This window comes from Phoca vitulina, unplaced genomic scaffold (genome assembly GCF_004348235.1).
Source record: "Phoca vitulina isolate PV1807 unplaced genomic scaffold, GSC_HSeal_1.0 scaffold3, whole genome shotgun sequence".
NCBI lineage: Eukaryota > Metazoa > Chordata > Mammalia > Carnivora > Phocidae > Phoca > Phoca vitulina.
In genome coordinates, this window is record NW_022589706.1 from 39,671,214 (window position 1) to 39,696,697 (window position 25,484).

Here is a 25,484-nt window from a genome sequence, read left to right on the forward strand (position 1 = left end):
CGGCTGCTCACCGGTGCTGCAGCCCCACGAGTCCCAGAGTGATCACATGCGGCACATCTAGCTGTGTGGGCCACTCTCCTGAGGCGATGCATCCGAATACGCCACATTCCTCTCGGATTCCCGACTCCTCCAGCTCCATGTCGCTGCCGAAAACACGTGGAGGGACCTGCCGCCGCAGCAGGGGCCTGAGCACCAACCAGCTGCCCGCTCGGCCCGTACGCCTCAGAGGCTCGCTTCCTTCCCCAGCCGCTCGACCCTTGCTACTGCGACGGCGCGCGCTTTCCCAAAGCAAGCGTGATTAGCGCTTCCCCCGCTGCACACCCTGCCCTGCCCCCTCAGGATGCACCAATGAGCGAGGAGGGAGGGAGAGCCTCCGTGGCTGAGAGGAGGAGTCACAGACGCCTGGGGTGGAGCTAGTCCTCCGCCGGATCGCTACGGGAAACTACTTTTTCTGCACGTGGAAATCTCCGTTATTTTCTAACACCCAAGACTGGGGTGATGAGAGTAGTAGTGTTAACGTCATTTCTGTCCCAGAGGATGTAAACTTTGTATGGCCCTCCTCACATGCTTTCCCCCGGCCGTCACTACTTGGTACGCTCCAACCTATGAACCGCTCTCGCAGCGGAGAAGGTAGCCGGTCAGCGAGCCTCTGTAGAATCGGGAGGGGCCGTCAGTGCGCGCCACTTTTCGCCTCTTCTGGAACAGCGCCCGCGTACAGGGGTGAAGGGGACGGCCTGTGTCTCTGCGCCTGCGCGGCGGGAAGCCTCGCGGGTAGAGCTAGCTCGCAGAATCGAAGTTGCTCTTAGGCGGCAGAGACCTCCCGGGTTCGGTGGCGGCTGTATTGCTAGCGGAGAGCGCGTGTGGGCGCTCAGGAATACTAGGCCTGGCCGGGGGTGTGTCTGTGGGCCGCTTTCCCTCCCCGCCACGTGAGCCACTGTGAGCACTCCTGTTTTCCAGAGTCTTGCCTGTCTTCCCAGCGCGGCCGCTGCCCCCAGCCCACGCAGGATAATGGCGACAGCTGAGGGTGAGTAACAGGCACCCCCAGGAATCTGCCGGGGACTCCTGCCCTCCTCGGTCTTCCAGCCGCCGCCTCCTTGCCTGGAGGTTGCGGACTCGCCGCCGACACCTGCACGCCCCACGGCCCTGCTGGCAGCCTCCTCCCGGGCTGTGCCTGGTCTCCTTGCTGCCGCCCCTCTAGGCCGCAGGGCGGGCGGACACGTGGCCCGGGCACCGCTAAGCGAGGCGTAGGAAACCCAGCGCTCCCGGGCCTCAACGAACTTTCTGAAATACTCGAACTGGCTCTGGGTTGGGGAAAAGAAACAAAGTAGAGGAAGAGGGTGATTAGAAAGAGAAATGGCCAGGGGTTGGAGAGGTGCCTGGAAATCATATTGGTAATCAATAGTTATTGCAAAACAATCACAAGAACGTATGTGTTGATTCTTCTAAGTCTTGCTTTTCCTGTTAAGTCAGTAGCCTGCTATTTCCGGAACATTAATATTTGAACCTATTGAAAAATTTACTTTTTTGGGTCCAGATTTTGTGTTTTATAGTCTTGATGCCATGATGACTTTGAAGAGCTCCAGAAGTACCAGGCAGAAAGTTGCCTTGATTCACTTTACATTTATCCTATTTACATAATCTTTTTATTTACGAGTGATTAGGTGCCCAGAAAAGATCACTTGTGACATTTATGCTGATAAAACAAACTTTTTTTTCCCCACACACCCAATTTCTAAATTTATGGTGAACCAAATTGCTTGTGTTGGCTGATCAGTACATCGTCTTCCACAAAGAAAAATTGAATTTAGGTAAAATATTATAGACTTAATCTAATATAGATATCTGTCGTTTTGCTAAAGTGCTTAAAAGCCACATGGTTGTTCTTAGGATAAAATGGAAACACTATCAACATGATGTATGAGGCCTGAAGGATGAATAGTGAAATGCAAGGGAAGGAAACAGTGTTTGGGCCTAGGGAGAGCGTGTCAAAAGCCTGGGAGTGGGATATAGAAATTCAGTCACACAAATTAGAGTTCTGGAAAGGGAATAGAGAAATCTGAAGTTGGAGCACTAAGCTGAGGCTCTAACTTGAGGGGCCTTTTAAACCTTGTCAGTAAGTCAGGATGTTACGATAGGATGGGAATTCATCCTCTAGGTACCTTGCGGCGGTAACTATTAAATTGAATTATAACTGTTTGTTTAATGGTCACCTCCACTAGCTGGTGATCTGACCACTGCTCAGTTCTCCTGCCATTCTTTTCTACTCTGTAGCTGCTGCCCTCCCTCCCCTGCCCAATAGCAGTGCGTGCGCGCGTGCGCCCCCCCCCCCCCCGCCCCCACCTTTCCAACCATACTGAAGTCCTGCCATGCACTGTTAACCCCATGGTCTTTTTTCACCACCACTACTAACCCCTTTCCCTCTTTTGGCTAAATATTTATCCTGCCTCAGATCTCAACCTCAACCTCACTTTGTTTCAGACTTCCTTCTCTGGTGTCTAGACTAGGTTAGGTGGGCCTGCTATGAATGTGTGATCGCGTAGTCTCTGTATGTCTCACACCATACTTACTTTGATGTCCTGTTTAATTTTAGCTTCCCTCAGACTCAGGTTGCTTGAGAGCAGGAACTCTGTCTTGTTTACTGGTATATCCCTAGTGTACCTGGCACATGGACCCTAAAAAATGCCAATACTGAGAATGAGTCCCTGTTCTAGGAGCATGAGGGGTGATTTCTCCCCTTGGAAATTTTAAGTCCTTAAACTTCTGTTATCTCTGATCTTCATCTAAATCATTCTTTCTAATGACTACTTTTTTTTTTTATTCTGTGACCTGCATCAAATTGGATTCCTTTGTCCTTACTTCCTCACAATTTCCCACATCTGTTAGTGTGGAGAAAGGATTAACACTGGGGAGTACGGAAGAAAGATTAAGAAATAGAGGTGCTTGGAAATGGGCTAACTTAAGTGGGTGGGGGTGCCTCCCCTTGCACTTTAAAAAAATCAGGAAACCCTTCAGGCTGAACTTTCCCATTTTGCCTGTCATGCCAGATGGAAGTCACAAAAAATAAGCATTTTTTTCCTCTACAAGCTAGTTCATTGTATTGTGAATATATATACGAAAATGCTGTTTTATTAACTTAATGTAAATTAGTCCTACTTCAGTTCTGCTATGAGAGAGGCAGGGTTGATAGTGGAAAGAGAAAAGAATATGATATCAGAAGACAAAGGATTTTGTCTGGCTCTGCCATTTCCTAACTGCATGGCCTCTACCTTTTTGATACTTAGTTTTCTCATCTCTACAGTTGACCCTTGAACAACATGGGTGTGAACTGCATGGGTCCACTTACCCGTGGATTTTCTTTTTTCCAATAAGTACCACACAGTACTGCAAATGTATTTTCTTTTTCTTAAGATTTTATTCTTTTCTCTAGTTTACTTTATTGTAAGAATACAGCATAGGGTACATATAACTTAGAAAATATGCCAATCAGCCATTTAATCTTATCAGCAAGGCTTCCAATTAGCAGTAGGCTATTAAGTTTTTGGGGAGTAAAAGTTCTATGCAGATTTTCAATCCTAGACCCCACATAGTTCAAGGGTCAACTATAATTATTTGCGTAATTAGAGTTTGTCACAAAATTATGTGAACCAAATACGATGCCTGTGAAAATACTTTGTAGAGTATAAGGTTCTATGCAGATGAGTGAATTTTTTATTAAAATTATTCCTTAACCACTCTTTATGTTCTCTGATTGATCAGAGATAACTTAGTCTTCCATTAGGAAATTTTTTCCTGAAATCTGATGTCTCCATTTTATCTCCACAGTATTGAATATTGGTAAAAAACTCAATGAGGGTAAAACAAAAGAAGTTTATGAATTGCCAGATAGTCCAGGAAAAGTCCTCCTGCAGTCCAAGGACCAGATAACAGCAGGAAATGCAGCCAGAAAGAATCACCTGGAAGGAAAAGCTGCAATCTCAAATAAAATTACCAGTTGTATTTTTCAGTTGTTAAAGGAAGCAGGTAAGTGGCTTTCCCGATAGCCTCCCCTTTCACATTCTCTCTCTCACGAACATATTGGTCCTTTCGTGGGGAAATGGCATTATTTGGATTAACAACATGTTGACTACCAGTTATATTTTTCAATTGTTATCGGAAAACAGGTAAGTGGCTCCCCTCACAATCTCCTCCCTTTTGAATATTGCCACACACAACCCCCCCCCACACACACACACAGGGCACACTCTGATCTCTTTCATGGGGAGATGACATTTGGATTAAGAACATGTTTGGCAATGTCTCAAAAGGTAAGGTTACTGAAATCAAAACCAGGAACTCTTAAATTTCACTACAGCACTTAATTTAGTTAAGGAATCTTAACAGTTTGCTACAGTCTTTGTCTGGCATGCATATCTCCTCTGTAACTTTTCTCTCCTAGGAAGATGTCCTAGGAGAGACTTACCTATGAAGGAGTCCTGTTCTGGTATTAGGCAGCTCTAATTGAAGAGTTGAAATTTGGTACCTGCAATTCTATACAGTTATTCATTGCTCTGTCCCTTGGAGATAAGACAGAATTTCAAATCCCTTTTCCACTTGAAAGCCCTGAAAAGTATTTGAAGATTGCCACCACACTTTCTTATTCTGCCTCAAGTGAGGGATTTGAACTAGATCAAAGATCTCCAGGGTTACTCCCTACTCTAAAACTAAAAGAAGACTATTTCCTGTAGAGACATCTATTCAAAGAGACTAGATCAGAACATTCTGTGGAGGGCATTTGGAGTAAAGAAAGGGGAATTAAGATAACGGGCTTTTCTGCAGGGATTCAGTCAATGCTGATTTGTCTGTAGTATATGAAATCTCAGCTAATAAAAGATTTGAGCTCTTTTCCTTCAGTGTAAGAGGCCTCATTGCCTTGGATCACTCAACCTTTGAGGCCTCTGGTTCCTTAAGCTTTGTTTTTTACTATCCCAGTTCTAATTTTATAATTTAATAATTTTGTCTCCTTTTACTACCCAGTTACCCTTTCATTTCTTAGAGCTTCCCGTAAGCATTACAGGCATACCCTGTGTTTCATGGATATTGCCTTTTTTTTTTTTTTTTTACAAATTGAAGGTTTGTGGCAGCCCTGCCCCTGCACTGAACAAGTCTGTTGGTGCCATTTTTCCAACAGCATTTGTTCTCTTCATGTTGCTGTCACATTTTGGCAAGTCTATCAATATTTCCAACTTTCTCATTATTTTATATGTTATGGTGAACTATGATCAGTGATCACAACTTGCTGAAAGCTCAGATGATAGTGTTTTTTAGCAATAAAGTATTTTTTAACTAAAGTTTTTTAGATAACATGCCATCACACACTTAATAGATCACAGTATTGTGTAAATATAACTTGTATGTGTACTGGGAAACCAAAAAGTTCATTTGATTTGCTTTATTGGGGCGTGGAACCAAACCTGCAATATCTTCAAGGTATGTCCATAATGTCTTAAATTAATCTTCTAAATCCAAAGGGGGATTTAATACCTTTGTTTCCAGTCAGGATAGATGTATCTACCTTCCACAAAATAACAAGGTAATTCAAATTAAATCAATTCTGTCAGTATAGAATGGGTTCTTGAATAGTTTTGCCTCTTTCCTAGTTTTCTGTTGAACATTTTTAAGGTAGTGTGGGGAAAAAATGTTTGCTAGCCTAATTTGTCATCTACATCATAAATCCCTCTATACGTTGAAAGTGAGTATGTTGTGATAAATTTAAAGGACCACCCACAGTTCCTAAGTAATACGATTTTAGGATTTTTATTTCAAGGCTTCCTTGATAGGTGGTTTCTCAGTGACTGAGTTGATTGTTATAGAGAGCATCAAACTAATTTTAGGTTCCTATTGCAGTACAGATAAGTGATCCATTTTTAACTTGCCAAGTTATTTCATTCTCCCTATACATACTAAAATTTTAAAAAGTTGCTTAATACTATAAATTTTTAACAATAAAAAAGATTAGCTCCTGTGTACCCATAGTAGTTATACATAGTTACGGGGCCTTATTTATTTATTTATTTATTTATTTATTTATATTTTTTTCAAATAATGGAAGATAAGTACAGGCCCAAGTTTTTATTTTCTTACTCAGTAAGGGACTATTCAGTGCATTTTGTGGGCTTAACAAAAATGAATTAAAGTGACCCAAATTATCTCTGTTTGTCCAGGACTTTCCCAGTTTGGACTGTGAAAGCCCTGAGTCTGAGAAAGCTGGGGAAGTTCGCAATCCTAAAAGAAGTACTCCAACAATTATCTTTAAACTACTGTATTGGCGGGGTGCCTGGGTGGCTCAGTCGTTAAGCGTCTGCCTTCTGCTCAGGTCATGATCCGAGGGTTCTGGGATCGAGCCCCGCATCGGGCTCCTGCTCAGCGGGAAGCCTGCTTCTCCCTCTCTCACTCCCCCTGCTTGTGTTCCCTCTCTCACTGTCTCTCTGTCAAATAAATAAATAAAATCTTTTAAAAAATAAATAAATAAATAAACTACTATATTGGCACACTTAACTAAAACTTACTTGGTTCACATGAAATGTTGAAAGATGTTTTTCAGGTTTTATACACTGAAATTAAGGAAAACTTAAGTTTTAAAAAATTCTTAGATTTGTTTTAGAGGACAGATCAGGAGTTCTGTTGCCTTATCTAATTTTTACTTGCTGATAGTTAAATGCTATGTCTAGTTGACCACCAGTGATCTATTTAAAATTGCTTTCTTTATAACCAAGGCTATGTTCCTAATTAAGGTATTTCTAGAAGTTAGAATGGGAAGAGCACCAAATGAGATTTTGTACATCAGGATTCTGATTTTCTCACTGTCAATCACAAGCAAACTATAAAATACTGTACAAATAATAGGTATAGGTAATACTGTTTTTCCATGGAAATAATAATATACATGCTACACCTGAGTTATAAAATGTGTGGATTTGGTCTCAATACTTAATCTTTTAAGTCTCAGTTCTCTCACAGAACCTACCGTAATTACATTTAGGTGTTAATAGTGATAATGGGTATAAGTCCTGCAGTTGTTAAACCACAGATGAGGAGCTGGGCAGCCTTGATACATAGGTGGCCCAAGGGATATGTGGGCTGATTAGCTGTCAGACACTGCCATTGTAATTCAGAGTATGAAGTGACATTTCCTTAGTAATCTTCATAGGAGTCTTAAATTCTGTAAACAGTGAGACATGGGGAGAGTTCTTTTGCTCATCCCCCCAGTCATGAAATTTGCTAAGATGATTAGCATGTATATTAGAAGCAATCATAATATCATTTAAACTGAATCTTTTTTTTTTTTTTGAAGCAATTCTTTTTTCCTGTACTAGATGATTACCGTAAATTGATTCTGTACTTTTGGTTCTCTTAGATGTGAGGAAGAGTTTTCCTCTGAGTAAAAGTAACTATTGTTTATATTTAAACAATAGATTGGGATATGAGTCTTTCAAGCTTGGTAGACAAATGAGCACATATATCTAATAATTAACAGATCTTAAAAGGAACTCTTAAAGCCAGGCATGTAGTTACCACCTGTAGTTAAGGATTGATTTAAATGATTTGCCTATCCATGAGCATGAGCCCAGTCATTCTTTAAGGGTTAAAATGACCATTTACTTAAACTCTTACTCTTTCCCAGAGTTCCTGTTCATGTAGCATGTCACAATTTCCTGTTTCAATTGAATCTTACTGGTCAAACCCAGAGGGAATACAGAGAAAACAGTGCAGGTTTGCAACTGGTCCAAGCACCATTACTGATTAGCAACATGTCCCAGCTTGTCAAATTACTTAACTTCTTTGAGCCTCTGTTTCTTTCACTGTAAAATGTAATGATACCTACCTGAAAAATTTTATATGTGGTTAAATGAGATATAAAACACTTAGAACAGTGCAGGTCTTACATAAATGTAGATTCCCTTCGTGTAGGGTAATATATATGTATGTTATTATATGGCAGCACAAAGTAATCCTGTAGCATTAACATGATTAAAACATCTCCTGGAAACCTTTATGTGTTAACATAGTACTCATCTTCAAGTGTTAATACCTAGAATATCTAGGAGTGGAATTGCTGGATCATATGGTTCATGATATATTATAACTATTATTAGGTTATTTTCCAACATCCCCAAATAAAATAGCTCCCATCACAAGCTAGCTTTTTTGTCTTAGTTTTCCAATAACAGTTTGAGTAAAATAGAAGGGAAGGGAAGAACAAATGTTTTCTTTGCTCTTGGCCAAATTGGCCACTATGTTCTTGCTGCTACCTGTTGGATACTTTTTTTCAGGCATTATTTTCTTCAAATATTAAGAGAAAAGGGCAACCCAAAATGTAGGGCTGTACCTGATTGTGATAAATAGATATTTTATAAGACCCATTTAATACTGGACTGTCAAATATGAGAATTGTATAACCAAATCTAAAGATAATTTAGTACCCCACTTAGATGAGTTATATGCTTTATGCAAGGTAGGTAAGCAGTGGCAGGGGAATTTCTCAAAAGTCTTTTTTGAATGTATGAATGAATGAATGAATGGTAAAGACAATGGGACCCAGACTTTCTGATCCACTATATACTTTCCCATGCAACATTAAAATGAAATACTCCTAAATATTTTGATAAGCATTAAGAAAGCCATACTAATAATTTTGTTTTCCTACTTATACTTTTTCAAAAAAGTTAATATATTTTTGGTAGTATCATTTAGGGATAATACATTTGGCTAGATAGGGTTTTTGTTTCATTTTGTTTTTCATAAACAGCAATTTTATTATGCCTCAGATCTAACTTTTTTAATACAATTTTAATGCTTTTTAACACCTTTTTATCAATATGTAGGTATCAAAACTGCTTTCGCCACAAAATGTGGGGAGACAGCTTTCATTGCATCTAAGTGTGAAATGATTCCAATTGAATGGGTTTGTAGAAGAATAGCAACTGGTTCTTTTCTCAAAAGGAATCCTGGTGTCAAGGAGGGATATAAGTTTTACCCACCTAAAGTGGAGCTGTTTTTCAAGGTAATTATTCTCTGCTTCTGTGTCTTACTATAATATAGCAACAAACATAATTTCAAAGTCAAAAGATTTAAATGTTATTAAAGCTCAATAAAATCTTTAAAAAAATAAATGTAAAAAATAAAATTATCAGTTATTAGGAAGAAAAGTAACAATTCAGAAACTTTAAATTTTTAAAGAGTTTGAAGTAAGGTGAATACAAGGGATCTTTTTATATTCAGATACAGAAAAACTATTACCAATATCTCTTATAAGCAAAAACATAAAAAAGATGTAGGAATCAGTGGTTATAAATTTGTATTGGTTTTCTTTATTGAAACTGCTTTTTGGGATGCCTGGGTGGCTCAGTCGTTTAAGCATCTGCCTAGGGCTCAGGTCATGATACCAGCTGCTGGGATTGAGTCCTGCATCGGGCTCCTTGCTCCCATCACAAGCTAGCTTTTTTATCTTAGTTTTATTCCTCTACCTGCTGCGCCCCCTGCTAGTTGCTCTGTTGCACAAATAAATAAACAAAATCTTAAAAAAAAAAAAAAATGCTTTTCTCTTTCCCTCTTTGTTTAGCTGTTAAGCATAGTTCTAATGTCAAGAGTAATGTCTATGTAGCATTTTTATTGTTCTCTTTTTTTTTTTAAGATTTTATTTATTTATTGAGAGAGAAAGAGGGAGATGGCGAGTAAGCATGCAGTGAGAGGAACAAAGCTGGGGCGGGGGAGAGGAAGGCGGGGGAAGAATCCTAAGCAGACTCCACACTGAGCTGGGAGCCTGACAGGGGGCTCCATCACACAACCCTGAGATCATGACCTGAGCCGTAACCAAGAATCTGGACGCTCAACCAACCAAGCCACCCAGGTGCACCTTGTGTAGCTTTTTTTTTTTTTTAATTTAAAGATTTTATTTATTTATTTGACAGAGCGCACAGGCAGGGGGAGCAGCAGGCAGAGGGAGAGGGAGAAGCAGGCTCCCCGCTGAGCAGGGAGCCCTACGCAGGGTTCAGTCCTAGGAACCTGGGACCATGACCTGAGCTGAAGGCAGGTGGTCAGCCGACTGAGCCACCCAGACGTACCTTGTGTAGCATTTTTAAACAGTGAACTAAAATTGCCTCTCAGCCTTTGGCCTAGTTCAAGTATAATCAGTGAACTGCATAGTTTAAAATGTTTATCTTATGGTTATAATACAAATCCAGAATTCATAAAAGAAAAATTTCATGTGAAATTGGGACACTACATAAAATGAATAAAATGAAAGTATTTTTTTCACTAATGCCTTTATATAAAGTCTCCTGAATTACTAAATAATATCCCTAAAGACTTACAGTCTTATATAAATTTTTATTAAAAATGAGGTCAGGAGCAGTGCCTGGCTGGCTCAGTCGGCAGAGCATGCAACTCTTGATCTCAGGATTGAGAGTTTGAGCCCCACGTTGGGTGTAGAGATTATTTAAAATCTTAAAAAAAAAAAAAAGGGGTGGGGGCGCCTGGGTGGCTCAGTCATTAAGCGTCTGTCTTCGGCTCAGGTCATGATCCCAGGGCCCTGGGATCAAGCCCCGCATCGGGCTCTCTGCTCAGTGGGAAGCCTGATTGGCCCTCTCCCACTCCCCCTGCTTGTGTTCCCTCTCTCGCTGTGTCTCTCTCTGTCAAATAAATAAATAAAATATTTTTTAAAAAAAGGGGGTGTGCCTGGGTGGCTCAGTTGGTTAAGCATCTCCCTTTGGCCCAGGTCATGATCCCGGGGTCCTGGGATCAAGCCCCATATCGGGCTCTCTGCTCAACGGGGAGCCTGCTTCTCCTCTCCCTCTGCCTGCCCCTCTGTCTGCCACTCTGCCTACTTGTGCTATCAAATAAATAAAATCTTAAAAAAAAAAAAAAAAGGAGGTCAGGAGATTATGAAAACTGCATCCTAGAGAGATTTGGTGGACTAAAGTGTGTTTTGGCCTTCTTACTATCTCTATTGACTCAGATGAAGAAAAAATAAAAATCACAAACTTTTATTTAAATTAGTTTATAGAGAGAGCAAATTCTTTCAAATTACTTTATCACCTGGAGTAAGTTACTCACCGAATATCTTAAATTTTAAAGTAGCTATTAAAACTAGATCAATTAAAAATAATTGTGAGTTAAAGGGCATTTCAATGAAAAATTAAGTCTTTAGAGAAAATAAATATTTCTGAGGAATTCATGGTCAAGGAAAAAAGGACTTCAGTTTATCTCAAAAATTCAAAATTTTTATTTTTAAATTAATTGTACTCCTATACTTTATTTTCAGGACGATGCCAATAACGATCCACAGTGGTCTGAGGAACAGCTAATTGCTGCAAAATTTTGCTTTGCTGGACTTGTCATAGGCCAGACTGAAGTGGATATCATGAGTCATGCTACACAGGCTATTTTTGAAATACTGGAGAAATCCTGGTTGCCCCAGAACTGTACGCTGGTTGATATGAAGGTACAAATAAAATGGAGATTTGATAATAAAGATTATAACTGAGAAATGTCTTTAGTTGTAGAGTTTTGAAAACTTTTCTTTGGTGATATGCTATTTCTAGATTGAATTTGGTGTTGATGTAACCACCAAAGAAATTGTTCTTGCTGATGTTATTGATAATGATTCCTGGAGACTCTGGCCATCAGGAGATCGAAGCCAACAGAAAGATAAACAGGTAATGCCTCAGGATTTTTTTTTATCCTTTTCAAGATCAGGCGAGATAGAGGTGAGTAGGAAGATGGGAGGAAAAGAAAAGGCAACTATTGTTCTATATGATAAGAACCAGAGTTGATTGCTGTTTACTTTTAAAGATAAATATCTCTTACATTTCGTATATCCTGAAGAAAAATAATAGGAACAGTACCTTGCATTTACAAAATAGATTATTCATTTATTATGACTATCACACAGAGCAAGGGTTATCCTTGTTTGGCCGATTGAAAACTACTGAGAGGATGATAGATATCTTCATAATTATAAGAATAAGGGCAGATCTGGAACTCTATCCCAAGTGTTCTGGTCTTACCAGGTTCCATTTCTGCTTTGTCCTGTGAAAAACAAAATTAGGGCAGATGCTCTCTACTTAATACATAAGAATTGTCAGGGCAGTTAATTGTAGTTGCTAGTGTAGAAAGCACTTAAGCTTAAATGAAAATACAAGTGTACTTCACTATCTGAACTTCCTCTAGTCTAATTCAGGAAATGAATTTATAGGTTCGGATACATTTTCAGATATATTCCTTGCTATGCAGGTTTTTCATAGTCTACCCAAAACTCAGAAATTAAATAATTTCAGTTAGCAAGAATATTACTAATAGAATATCTGTATTCTAAACTTTCTATCTTATTTTCTAGTCCTATCGTGACCTCAAGGAAGTAACTCCCGAAGGGCTCCAGATGGTGAAGAAAAATTTTGAGTGGGTTGCAGAAAGAGTGGAGGTAAAACTTTTGTAGTAAACCCATGCTGTTCTGTGTTTTTCTACAAGAAAATCTTGCTTCAAAAAGGACAAAACAGGGGCGCCTGGGTGGCTCAGATGGTTGAGTGTCTGCCTTCGGCTCGGGTCATGATCCCGGGGTCCTGGGATCGAGTCCCGCATCGGGCTCCCTGCTGGGCGGGGAGCCTGCTTCTCCCTCTGCCTCTGCCTCTCTTCTCTCTCTCTCTCTCTCTGGCTCTCATGAATAAATAAATAAAAAAAAAACATTTAAAAAAAAAAAAAAGGACAAAACGCCCCTTCAATAGGGGCGTCTGGATGGCTCAGTCAGTTGAGCATCCGGCTCTTGATTTTAGCTTGAGTCAGGATCTCAATATCTCAGGATCATGGAGTTGAACCCCGCATCGGGCTCTCCGTTCACTGCGGAGTCTGCTTGGGATTCTTTCTCCCTCCCTATGCCCATCCCCCTGCTTGCATGCTCTTTCTCTAAATAAATAAATAAATAAATAAAACCATTTTTTAAAAAAAAGGAAAATAAAAGTGAGAAGGTGCAGTTATTTCTCTTCTCCAGTTTTTTTTTTTTTTTTTTAATATTTATTATTTTAGGAAGAGTGTGTGTGTGTGTGCATGTGGACGCGTGTGCGCAAGTGGGGGGGGGGGTGGCAGAGGGAGAGAGATAATCCTGAAGAAGACTCTCCCAGGGTCTGACACCGGGCTCAGTCTCAGGACCCCAAGATCATGACCTGAGCTAAAATGAGGAGTCATCCACTCAACCAGCGAAGCCACCCAGTGGTTTAAAAAAAAAAAAAGGAACGCCCTTAAGAAATGTACCACCTGAGCTATCCTCAGTGACATACTGAAACCCCCTGTTGTTAAACTGGCCGGTACACTCCCAAATTCTGTTGGGGAAACCTAGAGTCCTTGTCTCCTCCCTGCCCCTTACATTTCCTACCCATCTCTCCACTGCTACTCAGAGTTGCATTAGCATAGGTTCCATAAGTAGAGTTCAGAATTAGAACTCTATGTGACATTAAAATGTCACTTTAAGATTTATGGTATTATTGGGGTGCCTGGGTGGTTCAGTCACGACATTAAGCATCCAACTCTTGATTTTGGCTCAGGTCATGATCTCAGGGTCCTGGGATCAAGCCCTGCATCAGGCTGTGCACTCAGTGGGGAGTATGCTTGAGATTCTCTCTCCCTCTTCCTTTGCCCCTCTCCCTCTCACTCTCTCAAATCTTTTAGATTTATGGTATTATCATTACTATAATTCTGTGGAAATTGAATGGGATTTTGGTTATTCAAGGGTCATAGCCATTTTCAGAACATCATTTCCTTGGGAACATGCATTTTGAATTCTAAGTGACTTAAGGTTTATAATATGATCTCTTTATTTTGGCTGATTATGCCTTAAAACCTCCATTAAACATAATGGACTAAAATCTTAGGATGAAATATTTTATATTACAGCTTCCTGAATATTAATTAGAGGGTTGAGTATTTATTTTTGCTTTTTATTATGATAGTAAATACAATTTCTCTGATTAAAAATCTTACTCTCTAGGTCTTAATTATGAAGACCACTTTTCTTTATATACAGAGGTTATTTTGAAAAATAAATTACATTTTGTCCTGTTTGTCTCTGTCTTGAATTTGGTCTATTAAGAAAGAAAATATTCTGTCCAGTTGTAATTTTACTCTGCTATAGCTTTGTAAACTGATTATTCCTATGATACTCAATTCTGTATTTATCTAGTTTTTGCCATTTTCTTTTCATATCCATGTTTTTCTTTTCCAGTTGCTTCTGAAATCAGAAAGTCAGTGCAGAGTTGTAGTATTGATGGGCTCAACTTCTGATCTCAGTCACTGTGAAAAAATCAAGAAGGCTTGTGGAAATTTTGGCATTCCATGTGAACTTCGGGTAACATCTGCCCATAAAGGACCAGATGAAACTCTGAGGATTAAAGCAGAGTATGAAGGTAAATGTCGCATAACTAGAGCATTTCAGGAAATTCTCCTGATTTTGCCAAAAAATTTTATGTTTGGACTAATAATGCTGAAAAAGAATTTGCCACATTTCCAAGGGGGAAAATGTGATAATCTAGGCTTTCATTATACTCCCAAAGAGTATGAGATGCTCTAGGCACTTATAAAAGAATGGCTCGGGGGAAAAAGAATTGAAAATGCAACATGGGTACACTTGAAAATAATGCAACATTGTGTGTCAACAGCATTCAAGTTTTTTTAAAAATGTTAAAAATAAATAAGAGTAGGGCGCCTGGGTGGCTCAGTTGGTTAAGCGACTGCCTTCGGCTCAGGTCATGATCCTGGAGTCCCTGGATCGAGTCCCGCATCGGGCTCCCTGCTCGGCAGGGAGCCTGCTTCTCCCTATGACCCTCACCCCTCTCATGTGCTCTCTCTCTCTCTCTCATTCTCTCTGTCTCAAATAAATAAATAAAATCTTTAAAAAAAAAAAAAAATAAATAAATAAATAAGAGTAAAGGCCCCCACCCCCCAAAAGAAAGTGAAACATGGAAGGAAAATAAAGACTAGAATGAGTTTTTACCTAATGAGAAGCCCCTGAAGTATTGTTTCTAATATGCTCCAACAGAAGATAGGCCCCACATCAATTTTGGGAGGCCTGAGGTTGAAGCAGCAGATTCTTTGAGTATTGTTAGTGGTCAGCCTTTCCTAGGAGGTATTTGAATGTGAAATTAAGGAATAATTTTAGAATATGGTATATAAAAGAAATGTCTTGATGGGATAGTATTGATCTAAAATAATGGAGTCCTGGAGACATAACCAAATGTTTCTCAACTGGGAAAAATGTTGATCTGAGTTTTCTTCCTAAAGGTAGTTGTTATAGGAGCATAGTTATTAAGGTTTGGGCCGGGGATAGGAGGAGGGGGCAGGGAACTGGAATAAGTTCCTAGACCTCTTTGTTAAACTTATGAAAGCCTGAACTCTTTCTCCAGAGAAGTGCAAATACATAAACTTTTGGATTCCAGGTTAGGAATCTGTGGTAAGAAACAAAGGAATAATTTAAAAATTTATCGAAGAATGAAATATTTAAGAGATATGTTGGAAAATATATTGAAGGGTAATAAATATTTGGGTACTATATTGTTGAATTTGCCTGCCTTCATTCATACTGTGCCCCTGAACCTCTAGTCTCCATTAACAAGGTCTTCCTATACCGTTGTTTGAAGGAACCGAGGACAGACACTGGTTCAGGTGGTGCCATTCTTTGTCGGTGAGCCTAAGCAGCCATAGTAGAAGGGCCTTTGAGCCATTCCCTCACTAATACTCTGGTACCCTTTTTATACTATCGATCTCAAAGATGGCCAAACTTATTCTTGCTACTTTGTTACTTGAGATATAGTAGGTGGTGAAGTGCGGTATATATTGAATATATATTTAATAATAGTGTCTTATTTATGCTTTTTCTGGAGACTGCAAATAAAGGAACTGAAGGAGTTAAGACACATAGGCATTTTGTTTTAACCTATCTTAAAATCTCTTTTCCAATTCAATTACAAATGTGTAATTTCCCTAGGGGATGGCATTCCTACTGTATTTGTAGCAGTGGCAGGCAGAAGCAATGGTTTAGGACCAGTGATGTCTGGTAACACTGCATACCCAGTTATCAGCTGCCCTCCACTCACTCCAGACTGGGGAGCTCAGGATGTGTGGTCTTCTCTTCGACTACCCAGTGGTAAGATACATGAATTTTAGTTGTTTATTAAAGGGGCACATGGGTGGCTCAGTCAGTTAAACATCTCACTCTTGATTTCGGCTCAAGTGATAATCTCAGGGTTGTGAGATCAAGCTCCATGTCGGGCTCCGTGAAGAGAGCCTGCTTGAGATTCTCTCTCTCTCCCTCTCCTTTTGCCCCTCCCCCCGCTCGGGCTGGCTTTCTCAAAAAAAAAAAAAATTGTTTATTGAAAAATTTCAAACATGCACAATAGTAGAGAGAATAACATGAAATCTCATGTACCCATTATTCAACTTTAACATTTAATATCTTATTACATCTGTAGCCCTTTCTGCTGGATTATTTTCAAGCAAACATAGCATTTTATACTTAAATATGCTTCTCTAAACAATAAGAACTCTAGTTTTTATTATTTTATTCTATTTTTTAAGATTTTATTTGTCAAGAGAGAGAGAGCATAAGCAGGGGGAACGGCAGGCAGAGCAGGCAAGAGGGAGAAGCAGGCTCCCCGCTGAGCAGGGAGCCTGATGTGGGCCTTGATCCCAGGACCCCAGGATCATGACCTGAGCCCAAGGCAGATGCTTAACCAACTGAGCCACCCAGGCATGCCAGAACTCTAGTTTTTAAATCACAATCATGGTGGCGCCTGGGTGGCTCAGTCAGTTAAGCATCTGCCTTCGGCTCAGGTCATGATCCCGGGGTCCTGGGATTAAACCCCACATCAGGCTCCCGGCTCAGCGGGGAGCCTGCTTCTCCTTTTCCCTCTGCTGTCCCCCCACTGACTTCCCCCCCCGTCACTCATGCTCTCAAATAAATAAATAAAATCGTTTTTTAAAAAAATCATAGGATACCATAATCACGCTTAAGAAAAATTAATGGGTAATTTCTTAAAATCATCTAATTTTCAGTTAGTGTTCAAGCTTTCCTGATCATCTCATTTGTTTTTACAGTTGGTTTGCTCAAATCAAGATCTAACACAGTCCTTATATTGCATTTAATTGCTGTCTCTCCTAAGTCTCTTTTAATCCTTCTTTTTTCACTTTCATTTATCCTATAGAATTGTCCATATTTTGGATTTGGCTGATTATATTTCTGGATGATGTTTAACATGCTCTTCCTATATTTTTTATAAACTGGTGGTGAGATCTGTAGCTAGATCAAATCCAGATTTGGGTTCCCCCCCCCCAAGAATACATCATTCATGGTTTTGAAGTTTTTTTAAAAATTTTTTTTTATTTCTTTATTAACATATAATGTATTATTTGGTTCAGGGGTACAGGTCTGTGATTCATCAGTCTTAGACAATTTACAGCACTCACCATAGTACATACCCTCCCAAATGTCCATCACCCAGCCACCCCATCCCTCCCACCACCCTCCACTCCAGCAACCCTCAGTTTGTTTCCTATGATGAAGAGTCTCTTACGGTTTGTCTCCCCCTCTGGTTTTGTCTTGTTTCGGGGGCGCCTGGGTGGCTCAGTTGGTTAAGCGACTGCCTTCGGCTCAGGTCATGGTCCTGGAGTCCCTGGATTGAGTCCCACATCGGGCTCCCTGCTCGGCAGGGAGTCTGCTTCTCCCTCTGACCCTCCCCCCTCTCATGTGCTGTCTCTCTCATTCTCTCTCTCTCAAATAAATAAATAAAATCTTAAAAAAAAAAAAAATAAAATAAAATAAAATCTAATTTGATAAAAGGATTGCCACCCTAGCTTTCTTTTGATGTCCGTTAGCATGGTAAATGGTTTTCCCCCCCTCACTTTAAATCTTGAGGTGTCTTTTGTGTCTAAAGGGTCTCTTGCAGACAGCATATCGATGGGTCTTGCTTTTTTATCCAATTTGATACCCTGTGTCTTTTGATTGGGGCATTTAGTCCATTTACATTCAGGGTAACTATTGAAAGATATGAATTTAGTGCCACTGTATTGCCTGTAAGGTGACTGTTATTGTATATTGTCTGTGTTCCTTTCTGGTCTATGTTACTTTTCGGCTTTCTCTTTGCTTAGAGGACCCCTTTCAATATTTCTTGTTGGGCTGGTTTGGTGTTTGCAAATGCTTTTAGTTTTTGTTTGTCCTGGAAGCTTTTTATCTCTCCTTCTATTTTCAGTGACAGCCTGGCTGGATATAGTATTCTTGGCTGCATATTTTTCTCATTTAGTGCTCTGAATATATCATGCCAGTCCTTTCTGGCCTGCCATGTCTCTGTGGATAGGTCTGCTGCCAGTCTAATGTTTCTACCATTGTAGGTTACAGACCTCTTGTCCCGAGCTGCTTTCAGGATTTTCTGTTTGTCTCTGAGACTTGTGAGTTTTACTATGAGATGTCGGAGTGTTGACCTATTTTTATTGATTTTGAGGGCAGTTCTCTGTGCCTCCTGGATTTTGATGCCTGTTTCCTTCCCCAAATTAGGGAAGTTCTCTCCTATAATTTGCTCCACTATACCTTCTGCCCCTCTCTCTCTTTCTTCTTCTTCTGGGATCCCAATTATTCAAATGTTGTTTCGCTTTATGGTATCACTTATCTCTCGAATTCTCCCCTCGTGATCTAGTAGTTGTTTATCTCTCTTTTTCTCAGCTTCTTTATTTTCCGTCATTGGTCTTTTTTATCACTAATTCTCTCTTTTGCCTCATTTATCCTAGCAGTTAGAGCCTCCATTTTTTATTGCACCTCATTAATAGCCTTTTTGATTTCGACTTGGCTAGATTTTATTTTGGTTCTCCAGAAAGGGATTCTCTAGTATCTTCTGTACTTTTTTCAAGCCCAGCTAGTATCTTTATAATCGTCATTCTGAACTCTAGTTCCGACATTTTACTAATATCTGTATTGATTAGGTCCCTGGCAGTTGGTACTGCCTCTTGTTCTTTTTTTTGAGATGAGTTTTTCCATCTTGTCATTTTGTCCAGAGGAGAATAGATGAATGAGAAAACAAAATGCTAAAAAAATGCTAAATGGGTAACAACAACCCCAGAAAAATATACACTAAACAAATCAGAAGAGACCCGAAACCAGGGGAAAAAGAAAGGGAACAAAAAAAAAAAAAAAAGAAAAGAAAGAATATGATCAGGCTGGTGAATATAACAGCCACACACTAGATTTTGGGTGTATTTTGGTCTGTTAGAAGAAACTGCCTCCCAAAATTTTAAAGAAAGAAAATCTTACATATATACAAAAATAAGGGTAGGGGCGCCTGGGTGGCTTAGTCGTTAAGCGTCTGCCTTCAGCGCAGGTCATGATCCCGGGGTCCTGGGATCGAGCCCTGCATCGGGCTCCCTGCTCGGCAGGAAGCCTGCTTCTCCCTCTCCCACCCCCCGCTTGTGTTCCCTCTCTCGCTGTGTCTCTGTCAAATAAATAAATAAAATAAATAAATAAGGGTAAATATGATGAAGGGATGGAATATGACTGTAAAGATGAAAATTTAAAAAGATTTTTAAAAAGGAATTGATAAGTTGGTTGAAAAAAGAATGAAAAAAAAATTTTTTTAAAGGAATGTGAGGGGTGCCTGGGTGGCTCAATCGTTAAGCGTCTGCCTTCAGCTCAGGTGATGATCCCGGGGTCCTGGGATCGAGCCCTGCATCGGGCTCCCTGCTCGGTGGGAAGCCTGCTTCTCCCTCTCCCACTCCCTCTGCTTGTGTTCCCTCTCTCACTGTCTCTCTCTCTGTCAAATAAATAAATAAAATCTTTAAAAAAAAAAAAAAAGAATGTGAATAGGCAGGAGGCTAGGACAATGTCATACCCTAGATTTAGGGTATATTTTGGTCCGTTAGAAGAAACTGTATCCCAAAATTTTAACAAAAGAAAAAAATATATATATAAAATAAGGTTAAGTACAATGAAGAGCTAGAATATTACTGTAAAAATGAAAAATTTTAAAAGATTTTTAAAAAAGGAATTGACAAGATGTTGGTTGAAAAAGGAAAGAAGAAAAATTCAACTAAAAAAATAGAAAAAGAAAAAAATAAAGAAAATTTAAAAAATTAACTTTGAAAGACTAAACATCATGGGAAAACTATGAATTCTATGTGCGGTATTCCCCTAGCACTGTTGTTTTGCCGTTCTTATTGATTGGTAAACTTGGTCTTGGCGGGCTGTTCTTGCTGATCTTATGGGGGAGCAGCCTGTTGCCGTGGTTCCCAAATGTCTTTGCCGGAGGCGGAATTGCCCTGCCCTTGCTGGGGGCCGGGCTAAGTCATCTGCTCGGGTTTGCTCTCGGGAGCTTTTGTTCCCTGAAAGCTTTCCCTATGGCTTTGGAGGATGAGGGTGAAAATGGCAGCCTCCCAGTCTCTGGTCCCAGAGGAGCGGAGAGCTTGGGGCCCCACTCCTCAGTGAGCCCCCAGAGAAAAGCAGTCAATCACTCCCATCTCCCCAGTCTCCCATGCCCACTCCGTGCTCACCTGGACTGTGACCGAGCATTTCTCTCTCTGGCACCCGACCCCGTGTGGAGTCTCCAAGTCCAGCAGATCCCTACGGTACGCTCCCATGCCGCTCCTCCCGGGGGAGGAAGGGGAGTCTCCCCAGATCTGCCGCTTGTTGGGTCCCTGCTGGAAGAGCAGTGGCCCAGCTGTGCCGCAGATCACAGTTTATGGCAGCCCTGAGCTGAGAGCCCGCTCCTCGGCTCCCTCTTTGCAGCAGGTTTCCCCGCTCCAATACCTGGGAGCTCTGCCGCACTCAGGCACCCCCATCTTTCTGTGACCCCAAGGGTCCTGAGACCACACTGTCCCAGCGAGGGTTCCACCCCCCCGAGCCACTGGAGCAACGTCCCTCAGCAGAGCCGACTTCTAAAAGTTTCGACTTTGTGCTCTGCTGCTCTATCACTTACCGGTAGCTGGCTGAGGAGGCTCCCCACCCCCGTCTATCTTCCCATATATCGCCTCGGATTCACTTCTCCTCACATCCTACCTTCCAGAAAGTGGTTGCTTTTCTGTTCAGAGAGTTTCTGCTATTCTTTTCTTCTATCTCCTGTTGAGTTTATAGGTGTTCTGAATGGTTTGATAACTATCTAGCTGAATTCCTGGGACTAGACAAAATTTAGGTCTCCTACTCCTCCGCCATCTTGCTCCTCCCCCCGGTTTTGAGTTTTTTTAAAGTAAGTGTGATTATGTTACTTCTGTAAAGGAAATGAAATTTTATCTCTATAAATTAGGGACCAGAATAAATAACGTACAAGGAAATTTTATCAATTGGCTGAACAGAATCTCATAGAATAACAATATTGTGGTAAGCTCATCACAGTCCAAGATAATGATCTGATCTACCAGTCCTGAGAGTCCATATTGTTTCAGTAAGAGTTGATTGCTTGTAAATGCCAATTTTTTTTATTTTATTGTAAATCTGCTTGTGTTATGTGTCAAATATGTTAAGTACTTGAGCCTTCCACTATGGACTGGCTTCTCTCTAGGCCTACTGTACTGTCATTATCTTAGGATTTCTCTTTACCATCATCCTGACATGCATTTTGCCCTGTTACCTAGGTCCCATGTCTTCCCCTTTCTTTGTTTACTCCTTAATTTGTTGGAGAGCATTCGTAGTGAACTTCCTGAGGGAGGGGTACAGATGGTAAACTTTTTGAGACCTCATATATCTGAAATGTTTCCATCATAGCCTCACAATCAATAATTTAGGAATGGAATTCTAGATTGAAAATTATTTTCCTTCAGAAATGCCTTTTGAAGGCATTACTCCATTGTCTTCTATCTTCCAGAGTTACTGAAAATTCCAGTGCCTTTTTACCATTCTGATTTTAGGTCATTTGTGAATTGTTTTTTTTCTGGAAACTTTTAGGATCTTTTTCTATCCATTTTTCTTAAATTTCGCAAAGATGTGTCTTGATGATTATTTTCATCTTGGGCTTTCAGTGGACTCTTTAAATCTGGAACTCTGATTCTTTAGTCCTGGGAAATTTTCTTCAATTACTTAATACTTTCCTTCTCCCTCCATTTTCTTTCTTTTCTCATTTTTGGATTTACTATTCAAATTTGGAACTTTCTGGTTTCTATTTTTTCTTTCTCTTATTGCTATACTCTCTGGAATATTTCTCCAACCCTTCTATTGAGTTTTTCAATCTAGTCTCAGTCTCCTACCTGGAGGAATAAACCTGACTGCCAGCATTCTGGAATCTGGTGATCTTAATACATGTGTAAACTTAACCCCCTTTTTTCACTGTGGCATTCCTGTCTCAGCTATGCCTTGTACCCTCTGGTCCACAGAAGTCTGGACTAACAATCTGTTTTACCTTCACAAGAATTTATGACTCTGCTACAGTGCAGAAGGGCCAGTTGCTCAGGTACATAGAGTGGCGCAGGAGATCTGATGGCCTAACTGCTTCTTGACTTTAAGCCAGTCCTCTTTTTTTTTTTTAGCCCCATTTTCACCCCCACCTCTCCCTTCAAGGGTATCAGGTGCCACTAATTCCCCAATCTTTGCATGGGTTTTTTAACGTTGGTCACATTGCTTCTCATCTTTCCCTGCTTCCAGTTTAGGATAAAATTTTCTAGGTCTACCTAAGTTAGTTACCACTCCATTTCCTTTTCAGCTAACAAAAAGTTATCGCTTTTATCTCTTTGTTCTTATGTTTGTGACTGTTCTCTTTATTCCTTTTACTGCTGTTTTTTTTTTTTTTAAAGCTTTGGCAGGTATCTTTCTTCAAGTATAGAAAAAAATAGGATACCATTAATTAAAATATTTTTTACAGCTGAGCATATTTGATTTATAGTCAGTAACCATATTGAACAAACTTTTTAATATAGCATTCAGCTACTTAATGCTATCTTTATACAGTTTAAGGGATACACCTTTGATTAATCCATGTTTAACTAGATCTTTAGCTGGACATCTGATTGTGTCAACTTCTCTAGTTAAACATTTACTTTGGCTATAAATGAAAGTATAACTCAGTTTACGCCAGAGGAATAGTATAGGTATTATCAGTGGAGTTTAGAAAAGGGAGAATGTGATGAGCAAAAATTTGGCAGTTTTTTTCTAGTACTATCCAAGGAGAGAGAGGGAATCTGGAAGATCTGTACATTCTGAACGCTAGAGTTGGGGATAATCTTTTCAGGAAAAGTTTTACAGTGGCCTTTGTAAAATCCTGAAAACTACTTCTCTTTCTCTTATGGCATGCTCACTAGATAACCTAATTTTTTGCTAATTAAGCTTTCCTGATGTTAGAAAGGGAGTCCTGAGCAGTATAGGCACAGGTATTTCAGTTACTAGAGTAGAACCCTGTACCTAGAATACTACTACTCCTAATAGTTGACATTCATTGAGTACTTACTATGCACCAGGCACTGCTCCAAGCACTTTATATATATTAACTTGTTGAATACTCACATCTTAATAGATAAGGACACTAAAGTTAACATTAAGTACCCTGACCAATATCACATAGTAAGTGATGGAGCTGCATAAATTGATTTATTAATACAAACTAAAATAAATTTGCCTTGTGATTTATACTTGATTCTTCCTGAAAGTAGCAGGAGTCAAAGAGCCTGATGAATTCCAAGAATATTGGGGAAATGGAGCTTTTGCATCTGTAAGCTAGTTAGTATTTCACTCGAGCGACACAGACATAATAGTACCACCCCATAATAGAAAGTCTGCCTGAGTAAACATGTGGCCCCCAAGGATGTTACTTTCTTAGATCTTATTAATACTGAATTTACTTAGAACCTGGTACTTCATAAAATTATTCTTTGGTTTTAGCTTTTTTACTGCTTAAAGATGTTAGAATAGTTCAAGTGCAAAGACAAAAGTAGCAGCTAGGAAATTGTCAAAAAAATGTGCATACCTCAAATTTATCCAAGAACAGGTGCTTCTGTCCACTTGATCCTTGTTGTATTTCTATTGCCTTTCATCAGTGATTTAAAGGTTTACTCTATGTGAAAAGAACTTCGAAAAAGGTGAATTTCTTTGCAGATGGCTTCAGTGAAAAAAGTGATAGATAGGGGTGCCTGGGTGGCTCAGTTGTTGGGCTTGGGTCATGATCCCAGGGTCCTAGAATCGGGCCTTACTTGGGCTCCCTGCTTGGCGAACCTGCTTCTCCCTCTCCCTCTGCCTGCTACTTCCCTTGCTCTATGTGTGCTCTCTCTCTGTCAAATAAATAAATAAAATCTAAAAAAAAAAGTGATAGATGTATATAAAATACCTGTTCGTAGTATATTACTTATCCTCTTAATAATCACTTTATCACTCCAGTTGTAGAGATGGAACTCCTTCTGCAGATTCTACTTTAGACAAGGATGATACAGTAGCTTTTTATTGTTTGTGATTAACAGGACTTTTCTGAGTATACAGTAGTTTACTAGGGGCCCCTGGCTGGCTCAGTTCGTAGAGCACGTGACTCTTGATATCGGGGTCGTGAGTTTGAGCCCCATGTTGGGTGTAGAGATTACTTTAAAAAAAAAAAGTTTACTAAGTGCTCTTTTCATTATTAATTGACAGCTTAATATTGTCTTTTCCTTTTGAACCAATAGGTCTTGGCTGTTCAACCATACTTTCTCCAGAAGGATCAGCTCAGTTTGCTGCTCAGATATTTGGATTAAACAACCATTTGGTATGGGCTAAACTGCGAGCAAGTGTATTGAACACATGGATTTCCTTGAAGCAGGCTGACAAGAAAATCCGAGAGGGCAATTTATAAAACATCATTGCTTTTTTTTTTTTTTTTTGAGAAAAACTACATTTCTTGTTTAGTTTCAGAAAAAAATCAAGATGAAAAGTTTTTAAATCAATCAAAGAAAACAATAAAATTTACTAGTGAATAAATGCTTCTCTAGATTCATGGATCAGTAGACTCTGGAGATACTAACATTTCTTTAGAGGAAGTGAAATTAGTATAAGGACACTTTTAAAATCTCTTAGCTACTATATGGTCCCAATTAGGTAGAGAACAATCAAATATATTTCTTAAATACTAATAATGTCTTGTTATAGAGCTCTAAAGTTACTACTTGACTTTCTGTATCTCAACCCATAAGTTTTAAAAAGTTAAAATGCTTGTATCTTAGAGTGCCAAGAGCAATATAGTCCTCTTTTATATTATGATCTTTACAAAATCCTAAGGGTGTGGTGTTTTATTTACAGTCAGTATCTCAAAATAGATGTGTATTTATCCCCAGCTGTAGACCAAGATGCTGTTTTGTTTTGCTTTTATTTGTTTATAGTTGAGATTGGTGTTGGGGGTAGGGAAGACACATGAAATAAGATGAAGGGATACTGTGGAAGCCATAGAAAGGGGACTTTTCTGAGAACTTCTCTGATGGATGTCAGGGCAATTTCCCATGGAAAAAAAAAAAAGTAGAGTCACCTTTGTCATTCCAAATGAAAG

General features: G+C 39.7%; 2 protein-coding genes across 2 annotated transcripts in view; one reads left to right on the top strand and one right to left on the bottom strand.

Moving 5' to 3' along the window:
- Window positions 1-278, bottom strand: part of PPAT (phosphoribosyl pyrophosphate amidotransferase) — a 38,458-nt gene extending 38,180 nt beyond the window's left edge. Inside the window, exon 1 of the mRNA XM_032400432.1 lies at window positions 12-278. Coding sequence (XP_032256323.1) covers window positions 12-139 — 128 coding nt within the window. The 5' untranslated portion in view covers window positions 140-278. The remainder of the gene's footprint in view (window positions 1-11) is intronic.
- A 64-nt stretch (window positions 279-342) lies between these two features.
- Window positions 343-24,922, top strand: PAICS (phosphoribosylaminoimidazole carboxylase and phosphoribosylaminoimidazolesuccinocarboxamide synthase). The gene is made up of 9 exons (XM_032400433.1): window positions 343-1,024; window positions 3,823-4,020; window positions 8,862-9,040; window positions 11,300-11,479; window positions 11,580-11,693; window positions 12,374-12,457; window positions 14,249-14,429; window positions 16,007-16,165; window positions 24,631-24,922. The coding sequence occupies exons 1-9, from the start codon at window positions 1,009-1,011 to the stop codon at window positions 24,795-24,797; spliced, it is 1,278 nt and encodes a 425-aa protein (XP_032256324.1). The 5' UTR covers window positions 343-1,008; the 3' UTR covers window positions 24,798-24,922.
- The last annotated feature ends 562 nt before the right edge of the window (window positions 24,923-25,484 follow it).

What these genes read in the sequence shown, in the direction of transcription:
- PAICS (XM_032400433.1), top strand. An exon ending in GTACGCTGGTTGATATGAAG is followed by an intron (nt 11,480 to 11,579) that starts GTACAAATAAAA and finishes TGCTATTTCTAG; the next exon opens with ATTGAATTTGGTGTTGATGT. An exon ending in TTCTCTTCGACTACCCAGTG is followed by an intron (nt 16,166 to 24,630) that starts GTAAGATACATG and finishes TTGAACCAATAG; the next exon opens with GTCTTGGCTGTTCAACCATA.